Source organism: Chionomys nivalis, chromosome 2 (genome assembly GCF_950005125.1).
Source record: "Chionomys nivalis chromosome 2, mChiNiv1.1, whole genome shotgun sequence".
Taxonomy (NCBI): domain Eukaryota; kingdom Metazoa; phylum Chordata; class Mammalia; order Rodentia; family Cricetidae; genus Chionomys; species Chionomys nivalis.
In genome coordinates, this window is record NC_080087.1 from 103,112,811 (window position 1) to 103,135,399 (window position 22,589).

Genomic DNA, 22,589 nt, shown 5'->3' on the forward strand with positions numbered 1-22,589 from the left:
TGTCTTCTAAAGGAGTCAAAGCATATAAGAAACTGAGTCAGAAAAACAATGAGATAAAGCCAGGCAACAAATCAGTGTGGAAGGTTTTGTTTTCAGAGGGAATATGGCTCACTTCTATGCATTTACCCACTACAAGCTAACATACCATATAGAGAAGCCAAGGAAATAGGTTCCTTCTATGTTAGTCTTCTATCTTCTTATTCTCATCTACTTGTAAAAGATAGACTGTTGCATTCGAACTCACTAAGTGACCAGATTTACAACTTACTTGAAGTTATGTGCAAACAACATATCTAGCCACCAAAAAGTGAGCTGAAGGAAATGTCCTAAATGATACTGTCACAAAACAACTGGATTTATGGAGTGGTGGTGGCACATGCCTTTAATCCCAGCACTTGGAAGGTAAGGCAGGCACATCTCTGTGAGTCCAAGGCCAGCGTGCTCTACAGAGAGAGCATCTAGGGCTACACAGAGAACCCTACCTTGAGAAAACAGCAACAACAAAAGTAACTGGATCTACCCACATACAGGTAGTTCACTGACCAGGCTACAACACTAGAACACAGAAGTGAATCTGGCCAGCATCCTAGTAAGCAGCCTTCAGGAAAGTGATGCTCACATGATCTCACAGCTGGGGAACTACACTACCCCCCTTCCCGACCAACTTACGTGTGCCTCTGATGGAAGTCTAGTATCTTTTCCAGGGATCGCTCCTGGTTGGGTAAGTACTCATTAGCTTTGAGGTGTTCTCGATCCAAGGCTTCATCATAATCTCCTATCTCCGCTGAGATGAGACAATGAAAGTCAGCCACTTAAGATTTTGAAATAAATGATGAGCACTGAGCATGCAGATGCTTTATATTTTATCTTTCTAAATATGCTGTTCATAGGTAAACACAGAAAAGACATAGTGATTTACCCCTCCAACTCCTGAAGACCAAAAATTCTGATTAGAGTTTATAGTAAATCCTGAGTATAAAGACCATTTTTATTTTACTTTAAAAAAGATTTTTAAAAGTTTATGTGTATGAGTGTTTTGCCTGCATATGACTATAGCATGTATATGTATCATGTGCATATACCATGTGCATGCAGAGCTTGAGGAGGCCAGAAGAAAGCATGTACTCCTGGAACTGGAGTTGTAGATGGTTATAAGCCACCATGTGGGTGCCGAGAACAGAACCCGAGACCTCTGCATGAGCAGCAAGTGCTCTTAACCTTTGAGTCATCTCTCTAGCCCTTGCTTACTATGTTTTCCTTTTGTTTTTTGAGACAGGGTTTCTCTGTGTAGCTCTGGCTGTCCTAGAACTTACTCTGTAGACCAGGCTGCCCTCAAACTCAGATATCTGCCTGCCTTTGCTATTAAAGTGCTGGAATTAAAGGCGTGCGCCACCACTGCCTGGCTTCTGTTTTTAAAAATCAGCTTATACATATATTGTCTCATGAATACTATAACCACAATAATCATTTTCCTTTAGAAAAATGCACGCTAAATCATTTTTCCCTTCAGAGCTTTTCAAATTTTCAAAAATATCCTAAATTTATGAATTTTAAAAAGTTTTTTTTTTTTTTTTTGGTTTTTCGAGACAGGGTTCTCTGTGGTTTTGGAACCTGTCCTGGAACTAGCTCTTGTAGACCAGGCTGGTCTCGAACTCACAGCGATCCGCCTGCCTCTGCCTCCTGAGTGCTGGAATTAAAGGCGTGCGCCACCACCGCCTGGCAAAGTATTTATTTTTATTGTACATGTTTTGCCTGTACATAGTAAGTGCACCATGACATGGCCTCACCTTTAGTCGAAACAATGTGGGTTCTTCTCTTTCTATTCCTGTGACTTCCTAAATCCTGAAAAACACACAGCCGTGTCTCTGAATCTCTTGCTACACTTCTCACAGTTTATTTCTGAAGTAAGTTTAGTTTTTATATCCTTCTCCATCACCTTTTGTTTCATGGAAGACATTAAAAGAAAGTGTTCTCTTCCCTTTAGTGTTAATGTTTAAAGACAGCGAGGACTGTGATTCACCCTCGGGAGGCCCCTTTCTGGGTGCACTGAGAAGCTGATTTATGCCGGATTCTGAATATGTATTGCTGTTGAATTAGATAAAGGTAGATGGGGCATGGAGACAGAGGTCGGTCTGGGGGTGCACAAATTAAGACTGGTCCAAATATATATATTTTATATTTGTGTAAAAATATAAATAATAACAACAACAAAACATCCAAGAGCTGGTTCTGTGGTTTAGTGGCTGAATGTCTGCCTAGCATGTGGAAAGCTCGGTGTTCTTTCTCAGCATGGGAAGGGGAAGAGGAAGCATGAAGACACATGTGGGAGACAACGCTAAAGAATGGATGTGACTACAATTCTAGCTTTGAGTCTATATGCAGAGCTATTTGCCTCAAGGAGTGGTGCATTGAAGAAGTTAGCTTTCATCTTATCAAGAATATATCTAAATAGAAATGTACATTTAAAAAAAAAACCAAAACCAGGCATGTCAGTTACACATGAGCACCAGCCAACTAAGGGCAGCTCTGTTGGCGCCTGCCCACGCATCTTCCCACAGTGGAGATACTAACACTGCAGAAGGTGGGATATGAGAAGGGCTGCAGTGGTGGCAGCGCAGGGCAAGCGTTCTTCCAGGAGGTCTCTCTTGAGCTGTAAGGCAAACAGGTACCTAGAAAGAAATTCAAAGCAAGAGATCAACTCCAAAAGTTCTCTGAACACAATACAGCCACGCCTCTCTAAGAGAGCACACAGCTCTGCGGAGTAGCACACAACACTGAACAAACTGTAGAGTCCTCCAAGAACAGGCCAAGTCACAAAAGCCCTTTCATATAGCAAGCAGATACCAAAGGTCAGACGACAAGAGCTCAGCAGGCTATCGTGCACGTCAGAGCACACACCAAGGACTCAGCATACAGAGGAGCTTCTGTCCAACAGCAGGACAGAGAAACTAGTCTTTCAGGCTACCACTGACCCACGCAATCACACTCTCTAAGATAATACCTTCAACAAGGAAGTTCATAAATTCACGTAACAAAACAGCACTCAACAGATTTGGAAGGAAGAACAGAAGTACACAGTTAAGACAGCTTCAAATGTGCCGTGGTTCTTTTAAGCAGATTGGTAATACTCAGTCTCGGTGCGGATCTAAGAAACAAGTGCTTTAAAATACCACTGGTGAAAATGTAGACAGAGAAGACAACTTGGAAGCATTTGTGAGGCAAACTGTGTGGTAGCACACACTTTTAGTCCTGGCACTCTGGAGGCAGAGGTAGGTGGTCTCTGTGAGTTCAAAGCCAGTCTAGTCAACATAGTGAGTTCCAGGAAAGCCAGAGCAACATAATAGTCAGACCCAGTCTCTAAATAAATAAATAAATTAGGTAGGTAGGTAGGCAGGCAGGCAGGCAGAAAAAAAGAAAAGAAAATATTTATATCTTAATTTAATCCTTTAATAAGCAATGAGTAAGAGGTTTTTTCTTCTTTTTTTGACTTTTCAAGACAGGGTTTCTCTGTGGCTTTTTAAGCCTGTCCTGGAACTAGCTCTTTTTTAAAAAAAAATATTTATTTATTTAATTTATTTATTTATTATGTATACAATATTCTGTCTGTGTGTATATCTGCAGGCCAGAAGAGGGCACCAGACCTCATTACAGATGTTTGTGAGCCACCATGTGGTTGCCGGGAATTGAACTCAGGACCTTTGGAAGAGCAGGCAATGCTCTTAACCACTGAGCCATCTCTCCAGTTCCTGGAACTAGCTCTTGTACACTAGGCTGGCCTCGAACTCACAGAGATCCACCTGCCTCAGCCTCCTGAGTGCTGGGATTAAAGGCATGCACCACCACCACCTCCCAGCCTAAGAGTTCTTTCTAAGTATTGTTCTAGGAGTTGCAAAACTTGGTGAATAACCCAAACTCCCTATCTCCACAGAAATTTACACTTTGGTACAAACTATTAAAATTTTACTAGATTTGGAAATGGAGAGCTGACTCGGCAATTAAGAGTACTGGCTGCTCTTCTGGAAGACAGGGCTCAGCTCCCAGCATCCACATGGGGGCTCCACAACTGTCCTGTAACTCCACTTCAGAGACTCTGATGGCTAGGTGGTTATCAGGCACGTGGTACACAGAAACTCATGCAGGAAGACACACACATGTGAAAAAAATGCTACATTCTCTCTTTTTGAAAAATGAAATGGAATGCTTCATGAACCTGCATATGGTTCTTGTGTAGATGCCATGCTAATCCCTGTGTCCTTCCAATTTTAGCATGCGTGCAGCTGACAGGTGCGCCTGCACGCTCCTAGAACTTAAGATGTGTGTGCTTTTTAACTAGGCGGTTCCAGGCCAACAGTTTCCCCACGGCAGCACTCCCAGCATTCACAAGGGCATGCCAAGAGTGATGCTTATTTGTGACATTTTAACAGAAGACTGAGAATAAGCCCCAAATGCACTAAGATGCTAATGACTAAATAAATTAGGGCCGGTCCACATGCAGTGTGAAAGGCCATGGACTGCTAAAAATGGGGACAGTTCATTCCAACTGAGAGTTCACACGTGTCATTTGGCTGTGCTCTGCAGCCTAACTTTCTTAAGGCTCTGCTGTGTCCATGGAAAGGCTGCAACCCGCACAAAGACTTCTGCCAGTGTTTGCACTTACCTGGGGAGTGGAGTGCGAGGGTGGGCAAGGACAAAAGAACACTGGTTTTTCATTTTACGTAAGTTTATCTGAAATTTTCTTTTTACCATAGTTATACATTTTAATAAATTAAAGGGGAAAAAGACCTTCTGAATGAAAATAAGAGGAGAATAACTGGCTTCCTCGGGCTGGGATGTTGTAGAGTGCTCACCAAGTGCCTGAAGCCCTGGGATCCATCCCTAGCAACACTTAGACAGGCTGTCGTGGCCAAAGCCTAGAGTCCTAACACTCAGGAAATGGAGACAGAGGGTCATTCTCAGTCACACAGTGAGTTAAAGGTTAGCTTTAGTCAGAAGAACCTTTTTCAACAACAAAACAAAAACAAACAAAATCAGAATGTCCCAAACCAACCTGAACCTAATACTCTGACACAGGATCCTGAATCAAAGAGCATTTTAATTTGTGAGAATATGATTTAAAAATGATTCCCCTTCAAAAAGGGGTGCTTCTTAGACTTCAAAAAATTGCCAAGGGCTGGAGAGGTGGCTCAGCAGTTAAGAGCACTGACTGCTCTTCCAGATGTTCTGAGTTCAATTCCCAGCAACCACATGGTAGCTCACAACCATGTGTAATGAGATCTGATGCCCTCTTCTGGCATGCAGGCAGAACAATGTATTCATAATAAATAAATTTTTGCTGAGTGGTGGTGGCGCATGCCTTTAATCCCAGCACTCGGGAGGCAGAGGCAGGCAGATCTCTGTGAGTTCGAGGCCAGCCCGGTCTACAAGAGCTAGTTCCAGGACAGACTCCAAAGCTACAGAGAGACCCTGTCTCGAAAAACCAAAAAAGAAAAAAAAAGCCAAGGTATGCTTTCTGTGTTCACTCTCGGTAGCACTGCTTTCTGTGTGCACTCAGGGTAGCACTGCTTTATGTGTGCACTCATGGTAGCACTGCTTTCTGTGTGCACTCACGGTAGCACTGCTTTCTGTGTGCACTCAGGGTAGCACTACTTTCTGTGTGCACTCAGGGTAGCACTGCTTTCTGTGTGCACTCAGGGTAGCACTGCTTTCTGTGTTCACTCTCAGTAGCACTGCTTTCTGTGTGCACTCACGGTAGCACTGCTTTCTGTGTGCACTCACGGTAGCACTACTCTGCTGTCTACAGTTTGGTCCCTTCATCTACCTGAGAACAAGAGGCTGAGCTGATGCTGTGTCCTCCTCTCCTTGCACCTGATTCTGTGAGTTTCTGGTGTTCTGTGACCTACAGAGCATTTAAGAGTGGGTCACTGTGACTCAATTACGATCCTGGTGCAGTCAGAAATTAAGAGTCATTTTGGGGGACACTATGATAGTATCCTATTCTCTTTCATCTGCATCTACCCAGGGTCTTGAGCCCATTTTATTTTTATTTTATTTCGGTTTTTCAAGATATGGTTTCTCTGTGTAGCCCTGACTGTCCTGTAACTCACTCTGTAAGACCAGGGCACTGGCCTCAGACTCAGGAATCTGCCTGTCTCTGCTAGGATTAAAGGTGTGCATCACCATGCGGCTTGAACCTATTTTACAGTTATTGTTTTATTTCTGATTATAAATATATATGCATGAGCATAAAAAGTACAGAAAAGATTTCCTAATCTTTACCACCTAGAGGACTACTGTTAATATGCCAATAATTTCTGCAAAAACGCAATGTATAATTAGAGAAGCAAGGGGAATTTCCTTATACCCCTGCCCCACTCATTCCACGGCCTATTCACGAGGACTACAGCATGGTATACACCTCCCACTTAAGTAGGCTTTTATTGACAAAGATTTATCTGTCCAGAATTTTGACAAATTGTATTTATAAACATAAATCTAGCCAACCAGAGAATACTGACTTGAAACTGTTCTAGCACACCATTAAAGGTTTTTTTTTTCAAATTTTAGGCATAAGTCCTTGTTCTAAGCTCTACCTCATGTTTGTGTTTGTGTAAGAACCTACGATGCTCCCTTTAACTGTGTTTACTGTTATCTGTCTCCGAGCTCATGTATTTTTAACTTACATATTTCTTTGGGGATAACACTGTTCCCCACACATGCATGTGAAGGTGAGAGCAGACTTTGGGCGGCTGTGTCCCTCTCCACCATGGGCTCTGGGGACTGAGTGCAGGTCAGCTGGCTTGGCAGCGAGCACCTTTACCCACACTGAGACATTCAACCTGCTCTCACTCATTCCTTTTGTTTTAATTGTGTGTGTGTGTTTTAATGCACCAAAGATAACCTTAAAGGTACCAAAATGTGTTGATGTTGCATAAGAATGAAAACAAAACCCTTCATTTTGTATTTATGTGACTAAGAACAAGACCAAATTTGAATTCTCCACTATTTTCCTCATATCTTCTCTCTGTCGTATTTTGTGGTTACTGGTCAATCTGTGTTCTGCTGTTGTATATATTTGTGCCTGCCTAAAGTCTGACTATTTCTTATGCCTGTCTGTCTCCTAACAAGGAACTTGGGCCTGAATTTATTGAACTACACCAAAAACAGCATGAGAAAGGGACAAGGATTCCTTTATAGAAGAAATCTTTAACAGAGTTCTATAAGGGGAGTCATTTTACCACCCCTAAATCATTCAGACAAATAATAGCTATATTTTTTTTCCCAACATTTATGGTGAATACTTACAAGGTTGCTTCTGATCTAACCTGTTGGATGCTTTCAGCAGATAGTTACCATGGCACACACATGTATGCACACACACTCTATCCGGGCTAGGGGCATGGAAGAGGACATAACTTAAGATTGAAGCCATGAATTAGCCTCGGCTACAAAGATTGATTCCACGGGAAATCCAAGGCAAGGCTGGCTGTTACGAAGCTCTCTTAAAGGCAGGAGGAACCGAACATGTTAAGTTGGCTTTTTGTCAGTCTCACACAGCTGGAGTCATTTGGGAAGAGGGAACCTCCACTGAGAAAATGCCCCTCCAGAATGGTCTGTGAGCAAGTCTGTGGTGCATTTTCTTGACTCGTGATTAATGTAGGCAAGACCATCCCAAAGGATGAGGGGTTACAAAACAGGCTGAGCAAGCCATGCAAAGGAAGCCAGTCACCAGCATTCCTCCTTCAGTTCCTGTCTTGAGTTCCTACCCTAACTTCCCTCAGTGATGAAGTGTGACCTGGGAGTTTTAAAATGAAATAAACTTTTTCCTCTCCAGGTTTTGCTTTTGTCATGCTGCTTTTCCACAGCAATGAAAATCCTAACTAAAACGAAGATAAAGCTTATGTGATCTCAAGGTATATCATGAACTTGGCTGTGAGGTCCAGCAAAAATTCAGTCTCTCTGGGTGCAAGAAATATTTCATCAAATTATAGCACTAAAATAGAGTATCATAATCTTTTTCACAATAAATAAAATGTCGTAAAAATACAGTTTAGCCACACTCAGTGACAACTAAGTAGAAGCGCAATCTCATTCACGCTAATCACTCAGGCAGAGGAACAACAAAGTCCTGGCTAGTGTGAACATTTTACCTTGTGTACTCTTCCTGTAACTGACCAGGGTCTGGCGGGAAAAATTTTACTGCTAGACGAAGCACTGCATTCTTTGGCCCTGTAAAAATAAAATAAAATTTCACTGATAAGGTTAATCTCCATATTTATTTTCTTTCTATAATAAAATTTTAAAGAAATTTCCTATGCACACATTTATGAGTACTTTCTCAATACACATGTATTAAGAAATCTTAATATTTTGCTTTAAGCAGAGATTACTCCGAAAACATTCTAAAGTAGGTGGGAAATTACAGATTAAAACTTTAAAATTAATGCCAGGTATGGTGGTGCTCACCTTTAATCCCAGCATTTAGATGTCAGAAGCAAGTGGATCTTTGTGAGTTCAAGGCCAGTCTGATCTACAAAGTGAATTCTAGGCCATCTGGGGTTAACAGTGACACCCTGCCTCAAAAAGAAAAAGAAAACAAGCCAGAGGGGACATAGTGAGTTGGTAAAGTATGTGTCTATGATACACAAGGCACTGGGTTCCATCCCCAAGACCACATGAAAACCAAGTGTGGTGTATATGCCTGTAATCCCAGCACTAGAGACAGAAGGACCAGGAGTTCAAGGTCATCCTTGGATACTTAGCAAATTTGAGGCCAGCCTGGACTACCTGGACTACGTGAGATTGTCTCTCAAAAAAAAAAAAAAAAAAAAAAAAAAAACAACCAAACTGAATTATAGCCAGGTATGGTGGCTCATGGCTGTAACCCCAGCCCCGGGGAGACTGAGGCAGTAGGACTGCTGGGCATCTGAAGCGATCCTAGGCTACACAGTAAGCCTAAGGTAGCCTGGGCCAAGAGTAAGACCCTGACCCTAAAAACAAAAGCAGCATCAACAATAAATATTTTTTAAAAAAATATGGGCCAGGAGTGATGTAAGATCCCCAGTACTTAGAAAGCTGAAGCAGAGGGGATCATGGGCTCAGGACTAGTTTGAGCTATAAAGACAGACCTTGTCTTGAAAATGAGCAAACACATAGAATAAAATAAATTTCTGTTTACATTTTAGGATAAAATTATATTAAGATGCTTATAGCATTATATTGTGGTAATAAAAATACATTTTTCCATCCTTATATACATTAGAGAGAGAAAACATCACTGGCACTAACCGAACCAGAACAGCCTGACTCTGCAAAAGGCACCAGACACAGCAGATCTGATGTCTGTGCCACTGAAATTTAACAGCCGGGCTGTACAGTTGTTAGGGAAAGAGGAGGAAGTTGGCTAACACACTATGGTAACACCAACAGCCTTTTCTTCTCTGCACGAGTTACTTCTGTGTATCCTTCTTTCAATGTAGTCACTTAAACCAGGTGTATTCAATGCTGTGCATGGTAGCACATGCACTACTCCCTTCTCTTGGGAGGCTGATGCAGGGGGATCATGACTGCAAGGGCAGTCTGGAATATGTGGAAAGAAGCTGCTTCCTCTCCCCACATCCAAAACCCAAACCAAGAAAACATGAAAAATCCCCAAGCCAAAACGTTTGCTTTGTTAAGTGGTGGAGCTGCCTGGTGCCCTTGGAAAATGGTGGCAGGTATCCTTGGGAAAGGGTTGCAGGTGGTTATAAGTGGATCCTGTGAGGGCAAGTGCTCTTAACCACAGAAGCATTTTTCTTAAAAGAGGCCTGTCAATGTCTTCTCATGACTTAGAAACTTCTTTTTCCCCTTAATATATTGATCCACAACTAAGATACCAAGCAAGTTGATCCACTGTGACTATTACCACCTATACAGGGCCGTGACAATGGCTGTGAACACACCTAGAATTCACTGTTCCAGAACAAGTCACCTTAAATGAGGAAGGTTTTTAAGAGTTAAACAAGGTACTTACTTCGCACTTGCCTAATGATGGGCTTCATGGGCTCAAGCCAAATCTAAACAGGGTTTTTAATAGAAGAGAATAAAACTATTAAAAATCTCCTCATTTAGTAAGTATGCTACAAAATACAAACAATCAGATTTTATGACAGGATTTTTATTTTGTTCTCTTACACATTCATCATATCTTAATAAGCTGTACAGGAAGCTCAGCAACACCTGCTTCAAGAAGCTGGAGGAGCATTAATGTGCTACAACTCCACAACATTCATTTGGGTAACTCTACAGTCTCAACCAGAACCAGCTGTGCGCAAACAGCAACCTGAAGTGGTGCTGCTATGTGAAAGGTGTCTGCTGTGCACCGGAGCAGAAAAACTCGGCACAGCACAGCAACGACACATTTTCTGATCTAAAGGGCTGATAAGTTTTTTGTTTTAAAAACAAGTCACATCTATAAATAATAATAATACTACACCACACATTTTACAGTTTGTCTAATAAGTAAAATGATGCAAAAATCAGTCCACTTTGCTCAAAATCAACCTGCAACACAATTCATATTCAGCAGGATGCATCAGTGGTTGCCATGGCAACTCAGGTTCCCTTGGCACAGATGCTAGTGGGTGGAATGAGTTTAGGGAGGCTATGCATTTAGGCTTAAAGGCAGATGCGCTCTCCATAGCTGAAAACCAAGTACTTTCATATCACAGCTTTGTTAAGAATAATATGTCATTTATCAAACAACTTGTTTACATCATTACAGTATGACCTAAAATGCTCTGTACATCCCGGACACCATGACTATTCTACAACACAGTCAGACCCAGTTTCCGAAAGCAAATGAAAAGCACATACCCAGTAGGACTGGACGTTCTTAAACTCCAGACCAAAGTAGTCACATTCAATCAGGTTCAAACGCTTCCACACTTGTGTCAGTAAGACCTGTCCATCACACTTAGGCTGCAAGGAGACAGGAGAGAAAAAGCTCACTGATTGGACAAGAACAAAGGTACGTAAAAGCTGTCATAAAGTCACATGTTCCACATAAAGTTTTATTGAATTTCTTGCTTCATTTTGCTTTTGTTGTTATAAGATTCACAAGCTATCACACAGCAAATAAATAGATCTTGTGCTTAGAAACTAATAGCAAAATAAATATGCAAACAAAAACTCTATCTTATAGTCTCAGTGTGTTTTAGTCATCTTTCTTTGTGACTTTAGACTACAGAAACCATTTCTAGTCTCAGTTAACATTTTATCAAATAATTCACCACATAATTTACCAATAAAAAGCAGAGTTCCAAGGTCTATTTATGCAGTGTTCCAGTGAATATTTTATTATTTGACAGTATTCACATGCTGTGTAGTCTGGCTGTTTTGGAACTCACTTTGTGGACCAGGCTGACCTTGAACTCAGATATCCACCTGCCTTTGCCTCCCCAGAGCTAGAATTAACTTTCTGGCTGAAAAAATATTTGAATAGAGAGATGTTGAACAAATTACAACAATCTAGAATCACACTGAATTACTATAATTTATCTTCTACCCACACATAAGCTTAGAAAGAAAAACAAATGAAGTTTAGAATTAATAAATTAGTCCCAGGATAAATTAAAATTGCTTCATGTGGATATCAGAGGACAACTGTGAGGAGCTGGATTCTCTTTTCACCTTACATGGCTTCCGTGGGTCACGGGGATTGAACTTAGGCTGTCAGACTCAAGGCTACCTTGATGGCCATATTTCAAAGAACTGGAGGTGTGGGGAGCATGATGCTGCATACCTGTAATTCCAGCACTCAGGAAGCAGAGCTAGCCTGGTCTACATAGCGAGTTCCAAGTAAGCCAGGGTTACACAGTAAGACTGTTATCTCAAAAACAAACAACAACAAATCCAACAAAACAACAACAAAAATCTTTAATATTGCCGGGCGGTGGTGGCGCGCGTCTTTAATCCCAGCACTCGGGAGGCAGAGGCAGGCGGATCTCTGTGAGTTCGAGGCCAGCCTGGACTACAAGAGCTAGTTCCAGGGCAGGAACCAAAAAACCTACGGAGAAACCCTGTCTCGAAAAATCAAAAAAAAAATCTTTAATATTATTAATAATATGTGTAACCCTTGAGGAGGAAATCTGAAAATAATCTCGGTCTAATGTGTATTTATGGGTCCGCCTCTAGAGCCTTCCATGCAGACATCTCATAAACTGCACAAGGCTGGTTACACAGGACAGAACCAGCAGAGGACTGGCCAGCAGAGAGACTGAAGCAAGCGCATGGCTGTAATCCGAGCACCTGGGGAGGCTACTGTGTCTGAAACTGGCCTGACAGACATGGTGAGTTTCCAGGTAAGCTTGGCTCAAAAACAAACAAAAAAAACCATAAAAACCCAAATAAATAATAACACAACCATGATGAAAAGAGAACACTGAACTCTTTATACACTATGGAATAAAGTACAAAGCATACAGATAAGGTAAGAGGAAAATTAAAGTTCTCTATGTTCATAGAGTCCATATAATATGATTCTGTCTTATATATAGCACTTATAAATTGATAAATAATAAATTTGGAAGTTGCACACCAAATCTTCAAGAAAATTATCATTACTGTACTAGATAGAGACAGCAGCAACACTTTATTTCTTTATTTCTGAGATGTTAGATCAAGGTGCTGGGCAATCTTTCCTTCTGTAAAACATACAAGGAGGAGGAGAGGTAAACTTTCTGTCTGTGTGACCAGTGGTAATGCTCTTCAGGAGAAAAACTATTTGAAGGAATAAACTCCTAAAATTTGTAATAACAAAGAATCACAGAGTAAAAATATACAGTGTATACCTTAGCAGAGAAGAAGGCCTATAGTGTGAACATACAAGTGTCTTTTCTGGAGGGTGGGGGGCAAAGTCTCCCTATGTAGTTCTACATGGAACTTGCTATATTGACCAGACTAGCCTCAAACTCATAGTGTTCTCTCTCTCTCTCTCTCTCTCTCTCTCTCTCTCTCTCTCTCTCTCTCTCTCTCTCTCTCTCTCTCTCTCACGCACACACACACACACACACACAATCTTACAATCTTGAGTTCTGGGATTAAAGGTGTTTTTTGTTGGTTGTTGTTTTTAAGACAAGGTCTCACCATGTAGCCCTGGCTGGTCTGAAACTTGCCATCTGAACCAGAGATGGCTTTAAACCCAGACATACAAATGCATTTCAAATATATTCTTTAAGAATTCATATATGTGGGCTGGGGAGATGATGGAGGAAGGTCATTGGCTAATAAAGAAACTGCCTTGGCCCATCTGATAGGGCAGAATTTAGATAGGTGGAGTAAACAGAACAGAATGCTGGGAGGGAAGAGGAAGTGAGCGCAGATGCAGGGCAGCTCCTCTGAGAGACAGATGCCATGCTCCCCTCTCCCGGGCAGATGCAGGGCAGCTCCTCTCAGAGCCAGAAGCGATGAAGCAAGCCGCCAGGTCAGACATGCTGAATCTTTCCTGGTAAGACTGGTGCTACACAGATTATTAGAGATGGGTTGATCGGGATATGAGAATTAGCCAGTAAGGGCTAGAGCTAATGGGCCAAGCAGTGTTTAAAAGAATACAGTTTCCGTGTAATTATTTCTGGTGTAAAGCTAGCCGTGCGGGAGCCGGGCAGGATGAAAAGCAGGCCTGCAGCTCCACACTACAGGGAGATGGCTCAGTGGGCAAAAAAGGCTCTTGCTGCTAAGCCTGTTTGGTCTCCAGAAGCCACATGCTTGAAGGAGAGAACCCACTGTGTAAGTTATCTTCTGGTCCCCACATGTGAACTGTGGCACAAGTGTACCACCCCCAATAAATGAAGACTTCCCAATTTATCATCCTCCCTTCATAAATTGCCATATTATTTTTTAAAAAAAAATGTTGGCCCAGTGGCGGTGGCACACGCCTTTAATCCCAGCACTTGGGAAGCAGAGGTAGGCAGATCTCTGTAGTTCAAGGCCAGCCTGATTTACAAGAGCTAGTTCCAGGACAGGCTCCAAAGCTACAAAGAAACCCTGCACTGGTGTGAAGGTGTCAGGTCCCCTGGAACTGGAGTTACAGTTGTGAGCTGCCATGTGGGTGCTGGGAACTGAACCCAGGTGGGACCCCTGGAAGAACAGCCAGTGCTCCTAACAGCTGAGCCATCTCTCCAGCCCTGAAGCAACTCACTGAGCCTAATTAGTTCTGACTATATAGTAGAGATGTATAAGGCCTGGCTTCTCAGAGTCATCAGTGTCTTAAAAGGGCTTGATGTAAGTTCCTGAGTGTAAGGGCCATGCCATCTCCAGAGGACAGTGTTTCACTGCCAGCCTTCCTGCCTCTAGCTCTTATATCATTACTAGTCTCTGCACTGTTACAAACACAGTTTATAAATAACAGGAGAGCAGACATCAGTAAGTCACCCAGACATTATCTCTTGTCACCTCATGTGATGGGCTTCTCCTAGGAGGCTTGCCAATGCTTTGTGCTTTGAAAGACACACCCCACCAGGTATATACTTCTCAAGCTGAGCAATCAACCTCCAGGGTTGTTAAACAGTTGGAAGTCACAGAAGTCAAACCCCAGAACCATTCCAAGGAAACCTCTCAGAAGCTATGGTCACTAGGATGACCACATGGGACATTCTCTCTCTTAGTGCTCCCTGTTTCCTGAACTGTCAAGTTCAAATCTAAGGGTGAGATGGGAGCGGGGGAGGCTAGGTACACCCAAATACTGCTTTAGAGGAAACACACTTCATTCTGTCAGAGCGCCCCTCGACAATCTAAAACACAACCAACCTACCCATGAATCTCAGTCAGTTCTACCTCTCATACTATTTGTTAGTGACTCTAGCAAGATAAACATGACACTGATGTCTACCAATTTGTTTGGTAGTTCATTCTTCTAGATAGTCAATCTGAAGAGCAAATGGCAACTCCTAAAACATGCACAACTGTTTAAGGTTTGGATGGTAGCTGTAGTCTGAGATAAGTCTTATTTCAGGTGGTACAGAAAGGAGGCAGTTCATTCCTCAGCCCCTCTTCCTTCCTCTTCTACTCTGTGCAAGCAGAGGGCGTGACCTGGGCTTGCCCACCAGACCAGGTTAGACCCCCATGACAACCACAGAGATATGCAGGAGCATACTCAGGATGGACCTTAATATCTAGTAGGTCCTATACCTATTTATATATATTTTTATTAACACACATATGTGCCTGTGAGAATGTAGCCTCTAAAACTATAGTTTTACTAAACAAATAAAGTTCTCTCAAGTTTAAGTAACAAAAGAAATTTCACATCTTTTGAGTCACTGAAATCAGACTTCAGTCCAAAAATACTACCATATTCATGAGGTTTCACAGCTACAAAAAAGAGACATTTTCAAAACATTTCTTCAAAGCATTAGAGTCGGGGTAATATTTCCAAAACTTGAACACACACAAACATATTCTCACAGAAAAATTCAAATTTATTGGTATTAATAAAAATATCCTTAGTGGGGTTGGAGTGGCTCAGAGGTTCAGAGCACTAGCTGCTCTTCCAGAGGTCCTGAGTTCAATTCCCACTAACCACACGGTGGCTCACAACCATCTATAATTTGATCTGGTGCCCTCTTCTGGTATGTAGGCAGAACTCTGTATATATAATACATAATTAAATTTAAAAAAATCCTTAGTAAAATGTAGGCAAATACAAGTCAGTTAACAATGAAAAGAATTCTATTATAACAATGCAAAGTTTATTCAAAACATTTAAGAATAGTTCAAATCAATGCTAGGAAATTTAGTAATGTATTATATCAATAAACTTGCAGAAAAAAATCATATTACCATGTTGGGCAAGATGGCTTAGTGGACAAAGTGCTCACTGTGCAAATTGAATCCCACAGTAAAAGGTCATAACTGACTTACACAAGTTGTCCCCTGACCTCCATACATATGTAGCCAGGATGGCAGAGGAAAAAAATCTTGACCTCCTGAGCTTCTTGACTCTACCTCCAAAGTACTGCGATCATAGGTTCGCACCACCACACACCTCCTCAATTTCTATTCTTGACATAAATTCTTCTATGCTGTTTTGTTTGTTTGAAACCAAGTCTCTCTATAAAATTCTGGTTGGACTGGAACTTGCTATGTAGACAAGGCTGTTCTCAAGTTCAGAGACCTTCCTGCCTCTGCCTTGTTGTGTGTTTGGTTTTTGAGACTGAATCTTGCTATGTATTAAAGACAAGCCTCAATATGGCATCAATCCTCCAGCCTCAGCCTTCAAAATGCTAGGTTTACCACCATGCTTGTTGAAGAGGCCTAATTTAACATCAGAGCGACCATACAGGCTGCAGACTAACAAAACTGGAACTAGGTCTCACCATTACAATAACTAGGAAAAGTCACAGATTGCACCATGTGTGGGACCAGTCAGAATTAAGACAAAAAAAGTACTAGATACTCTAGAACATTAAGAATAGTTTACCTAGGGGCTGGAGAGATGGCTCATCGGTTAAGAGCATTGCCTGCTCTTCCAAAGGTCCTGAGTTCAATTCCCAGCAACCACATGGTGGCTCACAACCATCTGTAATGAGGTCTGGTGCCCTCTTCTGGCCTTCAGGCATACACACAGAAAGAATATTGTATACATAATAAATAAATAAATATTTAAAAAAAACAAAAGAATAGTTTACCTAACTTGTATATAGGTTGCCAATTTCTTTACAGCCACGCCAGTACCAATCCCTGTTTGACAAGACTTCTGTTATCCCACTCCTGCCCAATCAGGAGTTCAACTCCCATCTAAATCTGGAATTCCCCTAACCCCATCCTTTATTCCTTAAAAACTCTGTCATAAGGGAGGGGAGCAGAGAAAGATGTAGAGCTCAATAAAAATCAGTAATAATAATAATAATAATAAACCCTGCCATAGCTAGCTGAGCACAATGCTCTCCCTGATCCAACCGCTGTGTTGGAACTGACGGAGAGCCCACACTTGAGCTTGCAATAAAGGCTCTTCACTTTTGCATATAAGCTTGGACTCTTGGTGGTCTCTGGGGGACTAATGATGCAGACATAACACTTGACACACTCTTGATATAATTATTCTTTAAGATTTATTCATTATCCTTAACTTTGTGTATGAGTATTGTGCCCCTCTTCCTTCTCTTCTAATGCCTGCAAGTACTTCTACTCTGCGTGCAAGAAAGGTGTGGTGCCTGCAGAGGTGAGAGGAGGCACCAAATCCCCTGGAACTGGAGTTAAGGATGGGAGTTGTGAACTCAGCCTGGGCCCTCTGAAAGAGCAGTCTCCAGTTTTTTTCAAGTTAGTGGAGCTAGTGATAAGAAAGAATACAAGATTCTGAGCACAGCAGGCAGGTACTCTATTGTTAAGCTAAATCCCCAGCTTGATATAATTTAGAGATTTTTTGGGGGGATGGAGTGGGGCACGGTCTCACTACATAATTTTTATGCCTTTCCTGGATCTCTTTAAGTAGATCAAGCCGGCCTTGAGCTTGCAGGGGTCTTTTTTGCTGCTACCACTTAGTGCTAGGAAGATAGATGTGGGACAGCAGGCTATCAAATGTGACTTTTTGTTTGAGAATAGTTTTTATTTAATATGGTTGTAAGTGCTTATGTGACACTGAAAAGCAAACCAGTGTCCTCATAGCAGCAAGAGTTCTTTTTTTTTTTTTTTTTAAATTATGTGTGAAAGAGAGTCACCAGGTAGTTCTTGGTGAGCACTTAGTGTGAGGGGGGTTCACAAGTTACTCTGTTTGGATATATTAGGGCATATACCTGTTTTGTTATTTTTTAAGTATTTATTTTTGTTTACGTATATGAGTGTCCTGTCTGCATAGTCCTCTGCTCAACAGAGAAGGGCACTGGATCCCATTATAGATGGTTGTAAGCCACCATGTGGTTGCTGGGAATTGAACTCAGGACCTCTGGAAGAGGTTCAGAGGTTAAGAGATACTCTTAACCACTGAGCCATCTCTCCAGCCCGCAGCAAGAGTTCTTAACCGCTGAACCATCTGTCTAGCCCCCAATTTCTTTTTTCAAGACAAAAGTCTTATGTTGCGCAGGCTAGCCTTGAACTCATTATGTAGACAAGGCTGGCCTTGAAGTCCTGATTCCCCTGTTTCAACATCTATAGTGTTAGAGTTAAGTGCATAAGCCATCATGCTCAGTTACTGAAGTTATTATTTTTTTTTTCTGAGACAGGGTTTCTTTGTACAACCCTAGCTGTCCTGTAACTCACTCTGTAGACCAGGCTAGCCTCAAACTCAGAGATCCACCTGCCTCTGACTCCCAGGTGCTGGGATTAAAGGTGTGCACCACCACCATCTGGCTCCAGAAGTTATTCTTTACCATCATAAGACTGACTTCCAAAATTCCATCTCTGTTGTTTTAACACCTGTATCAAGAGAGAAAAAAGAATCTGGGTGGTGGTGCATGACTTTGATCCCAGCACTCAGGAGATAAGAGCAGGCTGATCTCTGAGAGGTTCAAGGCCAGCCTGATCTGCAAAGTGAGTTCCAGAACAACCAGGGGTGTTACACAGAGAAACCCTGTCTTGAAAACAACCAAACCAAAGGTGGGGCAGAGAGGTTAAAAACCTAAAAGGAAAAGAGCAAACTATCATAAATTGAAAGTGGTGTTATTATTTTAAAAATCCAAGGACACCAATTAGAAACTATTACAAAAGAAGTCAAATTCAGTTATGTAACCAGGAGAAAACTATTACACACAGGCAACCAACAGCCTTTACTTACACAATTAACTATAATTTGAGGACAGACTAGAAGAAACAACTACATTTTTAACAACACAAAAAGTGAGCTATCTTGGAACATGCTCACTGAGTCTGTAACACTGATCATGTCTGCAGCTTCTTGGTTGATTTTCTGTCTATCACTGTGGTAGGGTGTTGAAGTTTCCAACTATGGCCCTGTCCTCAGCTTCCTCCCTTCACATGCTATTGTTAGCTTTAGAGGCAGGTGCTCTGATGTTGGGCTGAACTGACACTTCCATCACTGTTTTATTGTTTCTACAGTTTACTTCGTCTCCTACGTACACCTCTTTCCTTCTACCTAACATTTTCATGGCATACCATTTCGGCCTGTAAGCATCTCTGAATCTAACAGCATGTTTCTTGTAAATAGCATATAACTGGATCTTACAGATTCAACTCAATTCCTATAAAAACTCTAATGAAACTTTTCATATAAACAGAAAAAATTCTAAAATTTGTGTCTAATCACAAGAGGTCTCATATTGCCCAAAACAATCCTGAAAATAAAAACAAAGTTGGTCATACCATACTCACTGATTTCAAGTGACATTATAAAGCCACATCAATCAAAACAATATGGCACCAGAATTAGTTATACACAAAACCAATGGAGTATAGAGAGTTCAGAATAAACAGAAGTAATTAAGTCAGCTAAATCTGTTTTCAAGGAGACAGAATAGGAAACAATAAACTCTTTAATAAAAGGTACTGGGGAAAGAAATTTGACCCTTACCTAATATTGTATATAGAAGTCAATTCAAATAAAGACTTGAACATATCTGAGTTAAAACCATAAAACTTCTAGAAGCAAGGCCCAAAATAGTATACCCAAAATCCAGTACACATTTAAAAGTGGCACATGAGAGGCAGATGCAAGATGATCAGCACAAGTTCAAGGCTAGCATGGTTTACAGGGTGAGCTGCAGGCTAGCATGGTTTACAGGGTGAGCTGCAGGCTAGCCAAGGTTTCATAATAAGACCCCGCCTCACAGCTGCTTCCACAAAACAAAACAAAACAAAAAACGAAAACAAAAAAAGAACAAAACTTTCTCAAAATAAACAGAGAAAAGGTTACTCAACACTGACTGGCCTAGATTTATTTGTATATCATTCCAAAAGCAAAAACAGACAAGTGGGACTACACCATAAGGAAGAGCTCTGCACGGCAGAAGGAATTATCAACAAAAAGAAAACTTGGTATGTGGAGTGTGAGAAAATAGATGCAAAGCACATATGACAAGAAGCTAGTTGCCAAAATATATAAGCAAGTCACATGACTCTAGAACAAGAAACCCCAAACCAAATAACAACAACAGGAAGGACAGTAAACCTTAGTGGACACTTTCTAAAGAAGATGCGAAGGTGGCCAGCTGAGGCATAACTCAGGGGACAGTACTTTCTAGCATGTAGAGGCCCTGGGTTTGATCTTTTGTACCAGGAAAAGAAAGGGAAGAAGAAAGGAAGATGAGGAGGAAGAAGGAAACGAAGGAGTCGAGGAAGAGGAGGAGAAGAAGAAAGAAGACGACGACAACCACCAGTGAGAGCGCTTAATGAGCTCATCACACTTATCTCTCCCTGCAGAACCTTAATGAGCTCATCACACTTATCTCTCCCTGCAGAACCTGAGGTCTCAAAGTACAGCATGTTGAGAAAGTGGAGAACAAGCATGTTCGCGGGACAGGCAGTACCCAACAAATCCAAGTATCTGCACCATTATCTTCAAATGTCCCCTTCTTAGAAATACAGTGCAAAATCATGCACGAAGACAGCATTTGTTATAATAATATTTCTAATACTAACTTTAAACATAAATCGTTCAGTAAAGTGTTGTAGGATATTTGTTTACACTGTGTGAGATGTGTCACCATGACTGGTTTAATAAAGAGCTGAATGGCCAATAGCTGGGCAGAGAGGAATCTGGGATGGATCTGGGCACTGAGAGACACCAGTGAGACACTCAAGAGGCCGTACATATGGTACAGAGAAGAGGTAACCAAGCCACGTGGCAGAACGTAGTAGGTTAATTTAAGTTTTAGAGTTAGTTGGGAAAAAGCCTAAGCGAAGGCCAAGCTTTTAATTACTAACAAGTCTCCACGTTGGTATTTGTGAACTGCCAGCCCAAAGGAAATACGACTACAATAGAGGACTGCTTGATAAAATCTAAACATTCAGACCAGGAAATGCTGAGTGCAGTAAAAAGAGTAAGGCTGCCACCTGCATACTGAACTGTGAGTCTCTCCAGAATATAATGCTATAGAAAAAAAGTAATATGATTTATGCTGCGCACAGATTTCCAGAGATTTCCTTTTTTTAAATAATTTATTTTATGTGCATTGGTGTGAAGGCATCAGGTCCTGGAATCGAAGTTACAGACAGTTGTTAGCTGTCATGTGGTTGCTGGGAATTGAACCTGGGTTCTCTGGAAGAACAGTCAGTACTCTTAACTGCTGAGCTATCTCTCCAGTCCCTCTCAGAGGTTTCCAAGATGGTCATCTGGCACCTTTGTTTCTGGCCTGTGCATGGTGAGGCTGAACATCTGATGGAGAGCATGGGGTGCACCAAGGTGGCTCACAGGAGGCAGAGAAAATGAGAAAGAAAGGCATAGGAACAAGATATACCCTTCAAAGGCACTTCCCTAGCCTCCCAACTTCCTATAGCTAGGTTCCATTTCCAAATAATACAAACAGTTATGGAATATTAAATGGATTAGCTAATTGAGAAAGTAGGACACATAATCAAATCACCTTTCTAGGGCAGGAGAGATAGCCCAGTGATTAAGAAGAGCACTGACCGCTCTTCCAGAGGACCTGGGTTCAATTCCCGGCACCCACATGGCAGCTCACAACTGTAACTCCAGTTCCTGGGTACCTGAAATACATGGCAAAACACTAATGCACATAAAATTAAATAAGTAAAAAAAAAATCACCTTTCTGTATTACCATCAGCTGGGGTTCAAGCCTTTAACAAATGAGCCTTTTTGGGGGGAGACACTCTGTATCTTAACAAAAACATATGGTAAGGACAATGGGAAATAAAATCAAATAGAACCTCTCTCTAGTCCTCTGACTCATGGGTGTGCTGCCCGGCATCACCAAACTGTACCAGCAACTGTCCTTCCTGAGAGCTGGTAAGCCTCTGGTCACAGGGTGTTCCCCAGACATCATTTGGCCCCTGTGTTTAACAACAAGGGCAAGTTTCACTGTATACTTACGAGACAGGCTTTGAGGCTAGATGCCTGGTTTCTATTGAGTGGTTATTTTAAGCCTTGGTTTTCTTCATCTGAAGATTAAAAGCTATTCTTATCCTATTGCTGGTTACTGTTTTGTCAATTTGACCCAAGCTGGAGCTATTTGGGAACATCTGTGGGCAAGCCTTAGGGCATGAATGACCGATGTGGGTGGGCTCATCCTAGTGTGGGCAGTGCCAACCATGGATAGGTGACACTGAGCGGTCATAGAAAGCAGGCTGAGAAAGCCCATGGGGGTCAAGCCAGTATTCCTCCATGAAGTATTCCTCCATGCTCTCTGCTTCAATTTCTGCTACCAGGTCCCTGCCCTGTCTTCCTTCGATGATGAAGTATGATGTGGACATGTAAGAGAAATAAACCCTTCCTTTTCTGGTGTTTTTTGTCATGGTAGTTTAACTCCACAATAGAAACCCTAACTTAGTTATTTTCGAGACAGGGTTTCTCTGTGGTTTTGGTTCCTGTCCTGGAACTAGCTCTTGTAGACCAGGCTGGCCTCGAACTCCCAGAGATCCGCCTGCCTCTGCCTCCCGAGTGCTGGGATTAAAGGCGTGCGCCACCACCGCCCGGCTGACTGGAAGG

The 22,589-nt window shown here is 41.8% G+C and overlaps 1 protein-coding gene and 1 non-coding gene across 2 annotated transcripts in view; both read right to left on the bottom strand.

Moving 5' to 3' along the window:
• Window positions 1-22,589, bottom strand: part of Farp2 (FERM, ARH/RhoGEF and pleckstrin domain protein 2) — a 108,474-nt gene that overhangs the window by 49,230 nt on the left and 36,655 nt on the right. Inside the window, exons 3-7 of the mRNA XM_057762832.1 lie at window positions 10,852-10,956; window positions 10,010-10,052; window positions 8,148-8,226; window positions 2,572-2,669; window positions 670-784 (exon numbers count right to left, since the gene is read on the bottom strand). Coding sequence (XP_057618815.1) covers window positions 670-784; window positions 2,572-2,669; window positions 8,148-8,226; window positions 10,010-10,052; window positions 10,852-10,956 — 440 coding nt within the window. The remainder of the gene's footprint in view (window positions 1-669; window positions 785-2,571; window positions 2,670-8,147; window positions 8,227-10,009; window positions 10,053-10,851; window positions 10,957-22,589) is intronic.
• On the bottom strand, window positions 4,187-4,290 carry LOC130870580 (U6 spliceosomal RNA). Its single transcript, XR_009056724.1, has one exon. It is a non-coding gene; the product is annotated as a U6 spliceosomal RNA (small nuclear RNA).